This window comes from Chiloscyllium plagiosum, unplaced genomic scaffold (assembly GCF_037043375.1).
Source record: "Chiloscyllium plagiosum isolate Xiang-an unplaced genomic scaffold, Cpla_swu_hap1 HiC_scaffold_20, whole genome shotgun sequence".
NCBI classification, from domain to species: domain Eukaryota; kingdom Metazoa; phylum Chordata; class Chondrichthyes; order Orectolobiformes; family Hemiscylliidae; genus Chiloscyllium; species Chiloscyllium plagiosum.
The window spans coordinates 19161210-19175515 of record NW_028270158.1 but is presented as its reverse complement, the minus strand read 5'-3'; the positions used below and the strand labels follow the sequence as shown (position 1 = coordinate 19175515).

At 38.2% G+C, this 14306-nt stretch overlaps 1 protein-coding gene across 3 annotated transcripts in view; it reads left to right on the top strand.

Annotated features, from left to right (window-relative positions):
• Positions 1-14306, top strand: part of sdk1a (sidekick cell adhesion molecule 1a) — a 932616-nt gene that overhangs the window by 610969 nt on the left and 307341 nt on the right. For all 3 annotated transcript variants that reach the window (XM_043711904.2, XM_043711902.2, XM_043711903.2), the window contains 2 exons: positions 5537-5653; positions 6964-7131. In XM_043711904.2, the coding sequence (XP_043567839.2) occupies positions 5537-5653; positions 6964-7131 (285 nt within the window). The remainder of the gene's footprint in view (positions 1-5536; positions 5654-6963; positions 7132-14306) is intronic.

Below are 14306 nucleotides of genomic sequence, written 5' to 3'. Positions count from 1 at the left end.
AATCACCTTACAGAGATTATATTATCCACGCCCCAAATAGTAAGCGGGCAGTTGAGAAGCAACTGAAGTTTGTGAGGAGATCTTGGATATCTGTAAGAATGATAGAGTTGTAATTTAAGGAGATTTTAACTTTTCCACCATGGACTGGGTCTGCCATAGTGTTAACAACTTGGATGGAGAGGAATTTGTTAAGTGTGTACAAGAAAGTGTTCTTATTCAGTATGTGGATGAAGCTACTGGAGATGGAACAATGCTTGGAAATAAGGCAGAGCAAGTGACTGTCAGTGGGGAAGCACCTTTGGACCAATAACCAGAATTCTATTAGTATTAAATAGTTCTGGAAAAGAATAGACTGGATCTAAATGTTCAAGTTCTAAATTTGAGTAAGCCATTTTTGACAGTATTTTGAAAGCTGATTGGGAGAGGCTATACACAGGTTAAGGGATGGTTGGAAAGTGGGAGGTCTTCAAAAATGAGATAACAAGACTCCAGAGGCATTATGTTTCTATTGGAATGAAGGGCATGGCCAGTAGGTGTAGGGAATGCTGAATGACTAGATAAATTGAGGCTTTGGCCAAGAAAAAGAAGGAGGCATTGTAGGAGGTACAGACAGCTAGAAACGAGTGAATGTTTTGAGGGGTATAAGGGCAGTAGCCGTATACTTAGAGGGAAATCAGGAGGGCAAAAAGGGGACACGAGACAGCTTTGGCAAATAGGATTAAGGAGAATCCAGTGATTCTACCAACATATTAAAGGCAAAAAGAGTAACTAGGGAGAGAATGGAGCCCCTTATAGATCATCAAGGCCGAAGTGTGGAACTGGAGGTGATAGGTACGATACTACATGAGTATTTTGCTGTATTACTGTGGAGATGGATATTGAAGCGAGAGAACTGGGAGAAATAAATAATGATACCTTGAAAAGTGTCCATATTACAGAGGTTGTGGTGCTGGAGGGCCTAAAACACATAAAGTTGGGTACATCGCAAGGACATGATTACGTGTATCTCAGTACATTGCAGGAAGCCACGGAAGTGATTGTTGGGCCTCTTGCTGAGATATTTGTCATCGATAGCAATAGCTGAGGTGTCAGACGACATGAGGGTGGTTAATGTGGTGCCATTACTTAAAAGAGGTGGTAAGGAAAAATCAGTCAACTGTCGACTAGTAAGCCTGATGTCACTGGTGGGTAAGTTGTTGGAGGGGATTCTGAGGGACAGAGTTTATATGTTTTGTAAAGGCAAGGACTGATTAGGGTAGTCAGCATGGCTTTGTGCATGCGAAATTGTGTCTCGCTAACTTGATTAAGTTTTTTAAAGAAGTAACAAGGAAGGCTGATGAAGGCAGAGCAGTGGAAGTTGCATAAATGGACTTCTGTAAGACATTTGACAAGGTTCCACATGGTAGACTGGTTACTAAGGTTAGATCACTTGGAATCCAGGGAGAGCTAGTCATTTGGATACAAAATTGCCTTGAAGGTAGGAGATGGGGTGGTGGAGGTGGAGGTGTGCTTTTCAGTCTGGAGGCCTGTGATCAATGGTGTGCTGTAAGGAACATTGCTGGGTCCACAGCGTTTTGTTCTTTATATAAATGATTTGGATGTGAATATTGGAGGAGTGCTTAGTAAGTTTGCAGATGGCACCGAAATTGGTGATGTAGTGGACAGTGAAGAAGAATATCTCAAAGCACAATAATACCTTGACCAGATGGACTGATGGGCCAAGAACTGGCACATAGTATTTAATTTAGATACAGTAAGGTGCATTTGCTAAGGCAAATCAGACAGGACTTATGCAGTTAATGGTAGGGTACTGGGGAACGTGGCCGAACTAAAGGACCTTAGGGTGCTTTTTCATTGTTCCTTGAAGGTGGAGTTACAAGTGTACAGGGTAGCAAAGGCAGCATTTGGTACACTTGCCATTATTGGTCAGCACATTGAGTATAGGAGTCAAGATGTCATGTTGTGGCTGTACAGGACATTGGCTAGGCCACCTTTGGAATACTGCATTCAGTTCTGGTCTTCCTGCTATAGGAAAGATGTTGTTAAGCTTGAGAGTGTGCAGAGAAGGTTTACAAGGATAGTGCCAGGTTGGAGAGTTTGAGCTATAGGGAGAAGCTGAATAAGCTGGGGCTATTTCCTTGGAGTGTCAGATGCTTAAAAAAATCATGTGGGGAATCGACAGGGTAAATAGCCAAGGTCATTAACTCAGCATTGGGGAGCCCAAAACCAGAGGGTGGAAGGGGAAAGATTTAAGAGGAACTTAAAGAGCAACTTTTCCATAAGAAGGCGGTGCGTGTATGGAATGAGCCATCAAAGAAAATGGTGGAGGCTGGTATAATTACAACATTTAAAAGGTATCTGGATGGGCATATGAATAGGAAGGGTTTAGAGGGACCTTGGCCAAGTGCTGGCAAATGAGACTAGATTAATTTAGGATATCTGGTTGGCATGGACGAGTTGGATCAAAGGGTTTGTTTCCATGCAATATTACTCTATGACTCTGTTTAAAAGACATTTGGATAAGATAAACGAAAGGTTTGGAGGGATGTGGACCCAAGTGCAGTCAGATGGGACTATTTTAGTTTAGGAACATGGTCAGTGTGGACTGATTGGATCATAGGATATGTTTCCATGCTGTATGACTCTATGACTCTTTTTATCTGCTTGTTCTTAATTTACCATGTAATGTACTGAAATTTCTGTAGTTGAATAAGAGGATTATTTTTCCACTCGGTGTATCTGTTGTTTCAGGTTATAACAGTTACAGGATGATAAAAGCAAAAATCTGAAATATCAAAAAAATTCAAGGAAAAAATTAATATTGAATCAATTTACAGGAACAGCTTAAATTTATCTAACACCCATCAAGTAAAAGGTAGAATGATAGGCACACTGGAAAATTGACAATCACCTGATGAAGGAGCGTCGCTCCGAAAGCTAGTGTGCTTCCAATTAAACCTGTTGGACTATAACCTGGTGTTGTGTGATTTTTAACTTTGGAAAATTGAAGACATGGTTGAGCAGTGAGTTTCAGAAGGCTTTTCAAAGCATGAAGGAATTGAATGAGATGGAATAGTTTAGGATGACAATTTTGAAGAACCGGTTTTAGTAACCCTGCATCAATTCAGCCAATTCAACACTTCTCATCATTATCAAGAACCAGTTGGAGACATTGGATATTGCAAAGGCAACATACCCCTGACAACATTCCAGCAATTGTGCTGAAGACTTGTGCTCTAGAACTTGCCATTCCCCAAGCCACGCTGTTTCAGTAGTTATAATGGTGACTTCTATCTGACAGCAGAAAACTTGCTCAGGTATGTCCTGCAAACAAGCAGGACAAATTCAAACCAGCCAATTACAGTTCCATCAGTCCACTCTTGAGTATCAGTACAGTGATGGAAAGTGTCATTAACACTGCAATCAAGCATCATTTGCTCAGTAATAACCTGATCATTTGGGTTCCACCAGAGCCACTCTGCTCCTGACTTCATTGCAGCCTTGGTTCAAGCATGGACAAAAGAGCTGAATTCCAGAGGTGAGAGTGACAGCCGTTGATACCAAGACTGTGTTTGACCAAGTGTGACTTTGAGAAGCCCTAGCATAGGAATTTCTGCAGTACCTCTTGCAGAAAACATTGATTGTGTAATGTTATGATGCCAATGTTATGGAAGCCATAATCTTTAAATATTGGCTGAGTCTTTAAATATTGCCAGAGCACCACGTAGTACATTATAATCATGCTGTCAAAAGCATTCCATGCATGCAACAGAACATAAAGTGTCAGTGGAATTTGACAATAAACAATACCAAATGCTGAGTTGGCACTACATACATAAAATGGCTACTTCACTCAGTGGCAGTCATGCACAGAGAATCATGTTGATACTAGAAAGAAATAATGCAAATAGTGAAGATGTGAAGTAAAAACAGATAATGCTGTAACTACCCAGCAGGCAATACAGCATCTTGGAAGAAATAGAGTTAATATTTCAATAATGTAAGCTTTCATCAGAATTGAGAAAAGGTTTATGTACGTGAAAGGGTGAGGGGGGAAAGGAAACGAGAAGATCAGTGATGGAATGAAGAGTAGGGCAACTTAAAAGGCAAAAATGTTGATGATTCAAAAGCCAAAGAGAACAGTGATGTGCGAGGTAAAGAAATTTTAAAAAATGGATTGCAGTCATCCTGAATACAAAACCAAGGGATCGTGTTGGTGAATATTTGCTGTCATGGCAGTAGCAGTGAGGCAGACATCCTGAGCTGATCTTTGAGGAGAAAGTGAGGGCTGCAGATGCTGGAGATCAGAGCTGAAAATGTGTTGCTGGAAAAGCGCAGCAGGTCAGGCAGCATCCAAGGAACAGGAGAATCGATGTTTCAGGCATAAGCCCTTCTTCAGGAATGCCCGAAACATCGATTCTCCTGTTCCTTGGATGCTGCCTGACCTGCTGCGCTTTTCCAGCAACACATTTTCAATCCTGAGCTGATCAGCTAATACCACCATCTTGTAGCCATATGGAGAAATCAAAGACTAGTTGATTGGTGACAAATGCTACTTAATCAGATACAGCTGTGACCCATGCATCAAGTGTGCATTGCCACTCATGTTCAAAGAACTTCTCTATAACCAGAATATTGTGGAGCAAACCATCAAAAAATGATTCTGTTGCTTGGATCATTCAGAGGAAAGCCCTCCAGTTCTGGCTAGAACACATCTCCAAGCATGTAGTAAACTGCTGCATCCTTCACAAGCTCACTGTCAAGATAGGAAAGCCCTTGCCAGCATACTTTTTGTGGTACTTCAAAAGAAGGAGAATGAGGGCATGTATCCATGTCTTCTGTGTTCTGCTGGGCTTTTCAAGCCCATCTGTTTCAGATCCTTCTTCTGAGATCACATCTCCACTGCTTTTCCAACTTTTTCTTCCTTCTGCTGAATCCCATCGCAATGTATTCTTGTCTTAATTCGAAAATGAGACTCCAGAAAAAGACGTCTAAAAGAAGTAACTGAATTCAACAATCCACTTCCGATAATATGTACAAAACAGAACTATTTACTCTGCACATTGTCTTTGTGCTTGTCTTGATGGTGCTGTTGCCTAGCTTTGTGCTCATAGGCTGTGCTGTCCCACATTAAAAACTATGGCTTACATTGGTGGAGAGCCAGAGCAGTGCAGATGGCCTGAAATTTAAATTTGAGTAGCTCTGTAACTTGAGGTCTGGATATGAGGGTGCACTACCTCAGCATAGGCATTAACTGTCTAGGTTGGCTGACTGTAAAATGATCATTAAATTCCTACTCATAGATGTTTTCAAGATTAGGAAAACCAAGAATGCTGTTTATATTTCAAGTGATATGTAACAGGTTACTCTCTCATACAGTCAGCTTGGAATGGAAGAAAGTTTTTTTTGTGATCAAGATAATGCAAATAGATGTAAGATTAAATCATTTCATGTTAAGCTAATTTAAGTTTATTTTTCCTTCCCAAAGTAGAAATTTAAAATATCATTAATCTCATTTTGGTGATATATTTTTCAGACATTGCACCATCTTTCATTCGAGCTCCATCAGACACTGCAGTGACAGATGGAACAGCAGCAGTTTTACACTGTGAAGTTTCAGGAGCACCAAAACCGCGCATTACATGGAAAACAGGTAAATATAGTAAAATGTTATTTTGGGAAAGAATAAAGCATTATGCTTTCATTTTTCCCTGATGACAAATTAGATAACATCAATGTCAAAATTGTTTTTCAATGCACACTGCCAACAACAATCGAGAGAAGTCCTTCTATCTATAGTAGTCAAACTGCCTGCTTCAAAGTTTGAACAAATTATTGAACTCTGCAATCCTGTGATGAAAGTTTGTATTTCAAAACTTAGTCATTTTCCTAAATATAATGATGAAAATACATAATCAGTCTCCAGCCTGACCACCATTTCTCTTCTCAAAAAGATACTTTGTTTTTCAAATGTAAAAGTTTTGACAGATTTAAGAAAGGAACTTTGTGGAAACTTGGCTTGCAAACTTTTCTTCTCATTTAGTCACTAGTTTTTATGAAGCAAAATGTGGTTACCCCATCTATTCAACAACTTTCTCATTTAGAAGAATAGCTGAAAAATTGATGGGAAGGGTATTTGAATATGCAATGTTCCAATCAAAAGAGTGTTATCTCTTTGTTTCAATCACTTTGCCTAAGAAAAATCAATTGCGGATATTAAAAATTTGACATAAGTTTATACAAATTGAAGAACTGCAAGTAATGTGATTTGTTGCATGAAATCCCATTCAGTTGTTACACCTTTGCTCGCTGAGTGTATTGGCTCCCAGTAACTGCAATAGTAAAATTCCCCTGCTCCTTTGCCTCCACGGACTTGCATTTCATCCCATCCCATATTTTTTTCATCTCCAGCCTTCCAATTCTACAACCTTCCAAGATATTCATGGCCATCTAATTCTAGCCACATAAACATTCCTGATTTTAATTGTTCCACCATTTGTGGTCATACTTTCAGATGCTAAGGCCAAAGCTCTGGAGTTCCCTCCCAAATCCACTCTGTCTCGCTTTCATTCTTAAACACACTTCATAAAATCTAGCAGTTTAGTCCATCTTTTGATTATTTGCCCTCCGATTTACTTAACTGGCTCAGTATCAGTTTTTTTGTTGATGTTCCTAAGAAGTGCAATAGAATGTTTTAATACCTTCAATGCACCATATAAATAAAGATCTGTATGTTCTTATATGTTATGATTTGCCTGTACTGCCTGCAAAAGAAAACTTTTCATTGTATTTAGGTACATGTTGCAACAATAAATCAAATCCGATACAAGTTGTCACCTTCTTTGCAGTCTTTCTCTCGTTCTTCCTTTCTTTCTATAGTACGTGGATATATTGTCTACATTGCTGCACAAGTATATTGCTGAGAGTTGTCTGCATTTACTGATTAGCCTCATTTTCGAACAGGCACTAAGATATTGGCAAGTGGTTCAATACAAATTCCACGGTTTGTACTTTTGGAGTCAGGCGGACTACTGATAAAACCAGCCCATACTGAAGATGCAGCAGCATATACCTGCTTTGCAGCGAATTCCAAAGGAACAGTGAATGCATCAGCTGAGCTTACTGTGTGGAGTAAGTATTTTGAAATAAGGGTGAAACTGAAATTGGGGCTAACAAATATGTTTGTTTTTGAAGGGTCTCAAGAGTTTTCTTCATCATGCAGTTCTCCACCACTTTCCCCAAGTAGATATTATGAATAAATCTCGACAGTGATATTTGGCCGCATGGGTAGAAGAGTCATCCTTAATTCAGGCACTCACTCAGTACCCTCACATGCTCATGTTCCAGACTAAAATAACGATCAGGACTTTGAGCACAACCTGCATTCTCTTCGAAAGAGAGGGAACTAACTGAGGGCAGTGGAAGTGTCTCTACTGCCATCAGAATCTGCACTCAGTATTGCACCAGGGGTCATGTCAGTTTACTAATTATTAGATCACCCTTCATGTTGATGTATAATCATTTGTACACCCCAGTCCAACACCGGCATTTCCAAATCATATAATCATTAGATAATCTTTATTAAGGGAATAGTCAACAACTATTTCCTGGTAACCAGCTGATACGTTACACAATCCAACAAGATGTAATATTTATTTATAATGCAATATTTATTACACACAAGGTGAGTTCCAAGGCTATTATTTGTTTTATATTTTCTAATCAACAGCTCAGAAATGTTATTACATACTTCTAGATCAGGTGGGAATTAAATTCTGATTTCCTAGTTCATAGTAGGGACCTTACCACTGGAGGTACTCCCTCCACCCTTCCCAGGCTTTTTCTGACTTACCTAAGGTTTGTTCTGTCACACCTGCAGGCAACAGATTGTAACTTGGTGTAAAAGAGAGACATTTCATCTCAGTAAATGAATGCAAATAAAATTGTTCTGTTGACAGCACCTCATTCTGCGTAATCAGAACAAAGATCATGTCTGTCCACCCCCCACCCCCTCACATCCTTTTATGCTTTAAGGATATCAAGGTAAAATAGAAAAGTTAAACTAATTTATTTTCAAAATGAATCACTTTAAAATTGCATTTGAAATATGTTAGAAATAAATCAAAGTGTTGCTTTTGACACAAAAATGCTTAAAAGAAATGGTGAAAGGAAGATGTGACTTGGGTATGAGATTAATTTGCAGCAGGGACCTGTGAAATGGAATAAATCTGTGGAAGCAAATGTAGTTGCTAATAGATTTTTAACACGCTACATGTCAGTAAATTGTCAAAGGAAGTGATTTAGATGCAGCCAACTTTTACAGCCTTCATTCACGTCTGTTGATCGCTTGAAAATTTCATAATATATCTAAAGCTTTAGTCTAGAGTCTAAATCTTGAGTTAATTCTCATTTTAGCACCATTGTGGATAATTGCTTGCCCCATTTACTGCCATTGACGATTACATCTGCAGCCCACATTATCGTTTGTGACATTTTTCAGAAATTGATCTGTCCACTTAGCATTTGTGGGCTATTTTTTCTGTAAAACTCATTTAAAAGAGACTTGGTTTCAGAAAGGCTATGACAGAGATCAGTTAAATGTTCAAATCAAATTTGGCACAGCTTCAAAGTAGAAGGAAGTTATACTTTGTAGAAATAACTTCATTTTGCATTGGTAAAAAGCCTTAGAAACTCCTTGTCAGGATTGTTTAGTTTTTAACTGAAAGGATGACTGGTGTAGGAATTGGGAAAGCGGAAAAGGTGAGTGATAACAGAAGTATTTTTCTGATCTTTTCAAAACTTAATTATAAAGTATTACCAGATTTTTATGTTTTTGCCCTTATTCTAATTTTCGTGGGAGAATTTTCTTACACCCTCAATGATGTGAGCAATGACAAATTGGTGAGGAAAATATGGGAAGATCAGAAAAAGGAAATACTCAACATTGAGAAAACAGAACAATTTTGCTGTCGAAGTATTTTGACAGCAAGATGCAAAGCAAGGATGGATGGATGGATTAACATCACATGATACCTATTTGCATGGATTAACATCACATGATACCTATTCTCACTTCGTTAAGAAGCAGCTTGCTATTCTCTGACGTGGCTCAGAGAAACTGGTCTATGACAATTCCTGACATGAGTGTCAGAATGAGCACCTGCTGACTCTAGCTCGCTGCTTGCCCTCTGGGCCTAAGATTTCGTCAGCAGTCCTAATCACCTCAGGGCATTCTTCATGGGTGACAACCACCTATATTGACTGCCCATAGAAATTGCATTGGACATGTATCAGCCTCACCATATTATCAAGGCGCATCTCAACTCACTTAGAATACAAGCGAAAGTGAGGACTGCAGATCCTGGAGATTAGAATCGAGAGTGTGGTGCTGGAAAAGCGCAGCATCCGAGGAGCAGAAAAATCGACATTTCGGGCAAAAACATGATGAAGGACTTTTGCCCAAAACGTCAATTTTCCTGCTCCTCGGATGCTGCCTGACCTGCTGTGTGTTTCCAGCACCACACTCTTGACTCACTTCGAATACACCATTTCAATGCTGCACTTTAGACCACACTGATACATTGTATTGTAATGCAAGTTTGCTTTGCACACAGGTGCAGGTTCCAATCTTCTGCCTAGGTGCAGCATGCACTTCTTACTTGTTTTCTTAGCATTCACTCACTTTGCGCCTCCTTGGGGTTTCACAGCATTCCTGCCTTGCCCCTTTGCACATTTCACATCATTGCGAACTTACAGAACAACTGCCTTGCCTTATCTCTTACTGCTGGGATAAAATCTGGCAGCTTGTCATGTTTGCCAACAGTAATCAATGAAGGGGGCAGAACGTGTTCCTGTACAACACTGTGCTACATCAGAGTCACATCTACAACATGTGCCAGCGGTTTGTGATAAACATGTGCTTCGACTAAATGGCTGCGTTGGAAAAGCTAAGGGGCGCACTCCTTTGTCAAGTCAAAAGAGATTTGTTATTAGTCGAAGTTACTACTACAATAAGTCAAGGAAACCACCTGTTATCAGTCCAGGTACTTAACACAGTCAGAAACAAATTTAGAAATTGCTGGAAAATCTCAGCAGATTTGGCGGCTGAAGAGAATGTAGAGTTAACATTTCAGGTCCAATGACCCTTCTTCAGGGAGTAGTGTAGTTGGGAGTGTTGGGCGTAATTATGAGGTTATGTACTTAATATGTATTTAATAAACTTTTTCCTGAGTAATATTTTATTTGAATTTATCAAAACCTTCTAAAGTGTCCAAATTAAATGGAGACTTTAGGGATGTTCCAGGCATAGAGGAATTGCCCAGTAAAAATTTTAAATCGTAGATTGTGTTCAGGAAACTTTTCTATGGCAGTATGTGTTTAGCCCTACGGAAAAGTTGCACCATTGTACCTGGTTCTTGGAAATGAGATGCACCAAGTAGATTGAGTCAATGGAGAAACATTTAGGAGGTCGTGTTCATTATATCGTAAGGTTTTGGGCTGACAATAGAAAAAGCTAATAGGCAATCCAGAGTAGGAATAGTTTATGCGGGTGGGGGGTCGAACCAATTTCAATAGGGCAAGAATGAATCTGGGTTGGATAGACTGTAGAGGAAAACATTGATAGAGGAAATTGTAGTTGAAAAATAGGCTACCTTCAAAGAAGAAATGGTTTAAGCACAACCAAGGCCTGTTCCCTCAAAAAGGACCAAAATTAACAAACTCAGAGCTCCCAAAAATTAGAAAACACGGTAGTTAATTGAACTCTCATTGTAGTATTGTTAATATTTTCACTCAAGTAGCTTTTGCCTAATGAATATTTTCCTAATGGTATCTAGACTACTTGATGAAGGGTTTATGCCCGAAACATTGGCTCTCCTGCTGCTCGGATGCTGCCTGACCTGATGTGCTTTTCCAGTGCCACACTTTTCGACTCTGACTCTCCAGCATCTACAAGTTCTTCCAAACTACTTTGGTCAAGTGAAGACCCTGTAATGCATTTTCTGTGATCAGTTATTGTGGACGAGGTAAAAAATACCATACTCTGACTGGCTGAACACAGTACAATTTCTCAACAAATAACAGGACATCTGTTAATTAATTTCTCCTGAGGAATTGAGTTCATTTGCTATTGGAGTCTTTAAATTTGATTTAAAATCTGTAAAGGGATTAGAAAAGCAAGGAAATGGCTTAAACAACATCAGCTGCTTCTCTTGGCACAAGGAAAGTATTTCCAATCTGCTGCCAATCCCATTTTCTCATAACTAAAGAATCTCATCTTTAATAGCATCAACTGATTTGTCTCCTTTCCCTTGTGATCCTTCTTTAAAAGGATGCTATAGACTTCACCAAGTATTCCAAATCCGACTTAACAAATTATTTATATAGGTTTAGAATTATGTCATTGCATTTATAATTTATACCCCTTCTAATTAAAAGGATTTTATTTTGAGGATGCTTTATGTTTTATTTTACAAGAAAAGCAAAGTTTGTTTTGGTGCTACCCAGCTCCCCCATCTTCCCATAATTTTTTTTATTGTCTTCATGTTTTCATTCTGCAACTGGTTTTATCAATTTACAATAGTAATTATCAGAGAAAGTTAAACATAATGGTTCTGAAATTCCATGGACGTTCTACTGCATTCCCACTGGAATTCTGCCAGGAGGTCAGTGAAACCCACAGAAGAACAATATAAATGGATGAAAACAGCATCTATGCCATTTCTGCAGGACTTCTGCCAGTCATCACCTGAGATTGTAGAATCGCACAGTACAGAAAAAAAAGACTTTGGCTCACCATATCTGAATCGGCTCAGTTTAATAGAGCTATCTAATTAATCCTACTCTCCTTCTGTTTCCCGATAGTTGTGCAAATGTTTTTCTTTCAAGAATACAGCCAATTTCCTTTTGAAAGTTTTTGTTGAATCTACTCCATTCTTTTTGACACCCAGGTGCTGATCACACATTGCATTTTCAGAATTCTTATCTATCAATGATTCTTTTGTTTTTTTATCTTAAATACGTGCCTGCTGATTACAGACACTCATGTTTGTGGAAATATTTTCACCACAATTACTCAAAATTAAAAATAAAATATTGCAATGCTGGAACTCTGAAATAAAATCAGAAATGCTGCATGCATACTTAGCAGGTCTGACAATATCTGAGGAGAGAAAATCAAAGTCACAGATTATAGTCACTTTGGAACTTCACAAAGTAAATGTTTCTCTCTCCACAGAGACACAAACAGTTATACTTGGCATTTACCCATCAATAATTGAAATTTGCCTTGATAAATCCTTGTTAATTATTTATTTGCACAAGTCAACTTCAAGTAATGAAGTAGAAATACTCAGCTATTCTTTCTCCTTAAAAATGCATTTTAATTAGAAAATAAATATAATTATTTTAAACTGAAATTACTTTATTTTAAAAGCCAGGGGCATATATACAAGCTTCCTGTAAGATATCTGAGAATAATGAGGTTTTGTGACTGTCATTTTACAAAAATTAAGTGCTAACTCTTCTCACTAATTAACACGTTCACGCATCGTGAAAAGTGAGAGAATGTACATTTGTTGTTGTCTCTCATTGGGTCAGATGGGCTTCTGTTTATATTTAAATTATGCAGCTTTCAAAATTAAATTAAAAGAAGTGGATTATCATTTTGCCGTTGCAGTACACCTACTGCAACAAAGTAAACTTTAGGGAAAACACAACTTTCTCGCTGGCAACTATCTGATCTGAACCTTGACACGAACATTTTCTTACTAACTTTATGAATACTAATGAGCCTCATTTTTTGCATCAGTAGCACTGTTCTTTCTCCAGGTGTCTGACAATATCTTTCAACAATCGGATGGTAAATTGGTTCTGTATCAATACTTGGTTCATTAGACATATTTGAAAACTGGTGTAATATAAATTAACCTTAGTCCAGTACACTATCTCCTAGCAACCAGCTCAGTATATTTGATTGCAGGTCCTCTGTCTTTTAAATGAATAGATTGTTTAAGGAGCCCTGAAAGTGGATGTTATTATATCATTAAGGAGTCTATTTGCAAATGATTGCTTTGGATATGTGGTTCAGGCCATTCAACCCAACCAGTCCATGTCTGTGTTTATGCTGTGATTGAGCCTTCTCTCATCTAAATCTACCATGCCAGCCATCTCCCTTCTCTATCAACTGCTCGTCAAACTTCCCTTTAGATGTATCGTGTACAATATGATTCAACAAGTCCCTGCCATAATGAGTCCCTCATTTTTGTCACTCTTTGGAGAAAGAATTTCTTCAGAATACCTCAAGGGATTTCTTGGTGATCATCTTATATTGGTGGCTTCTAGTTATGCTGTTTCCCACAAGAATTTTATCATTGTCCCCTGATACCGCATGCTTTACCCTGTTCCATAGGCTATCATGGGTTACTTATCAAAGACTTTTGATAATCCATATAAATTGCATTCCTTCATTACCATTGTCTACTCATCGCTGAATATTTGAGGGGGTAACAATGTACGGCAAGCAAGTATCTCCTTCTGAAATTCATGCTGATTATTCATTATTACATTCCACATTTCTAGATGTTCTATTTTTGTCTTTAGTAAAGATTTTTTTAGTTTTCCTACACCTGACATAAGCTAACTGGTCTATAATACCTGAAAATGTCTGTGTCTCCTCTTAACTGTAGGGATTATTTTTTCAAGCAGTTTATTGTGTGGACAGTAATGTCTCTTTATCTCTTCCCTAGACTCTTTTAAAATATGTGGTTACAATCTATCAGGCATCTATGTCTCTGAGTTTGTTTAGTTTATTCAATGCATTCTGTGTTTTTAATCTTAAATGTACTTATTCGTTACTAATCTTGTCATTGGACATAATATCAGAAAGTTCAAACTTCCATATACATGCCAAAACAAGGTAATTATTTAACATTTCTACTACCTCTCTTTTGATATATGTATTATTATCCTGTCAACTCTTAATGGTCCTATTTCTATCAAACCCTTCCTTTTTTTTGTTGATGTACCTGTATAATAATTTCATTTGTTTGGTTTCCTTGACAATTTAATTTCGTCATTCCTCTATGCCTTTCTAATTGTTTTTTTTGATGACTCTCCTAATCTCTTTGTATTGTCTCTTATCATGTATTCCTCTGCAGCCTATGTACCAAATGCATGATGCCTTTTTCCTAAACTGCAAATGTTTCTTGATGTCTTTATTTATCCATGGAGTCCCATTTGTGCTTAGCTTGTTTTTTCCCTGCAGCAGAATATAGTTACATTGAATTCTGTACAATAATGTTTTATAT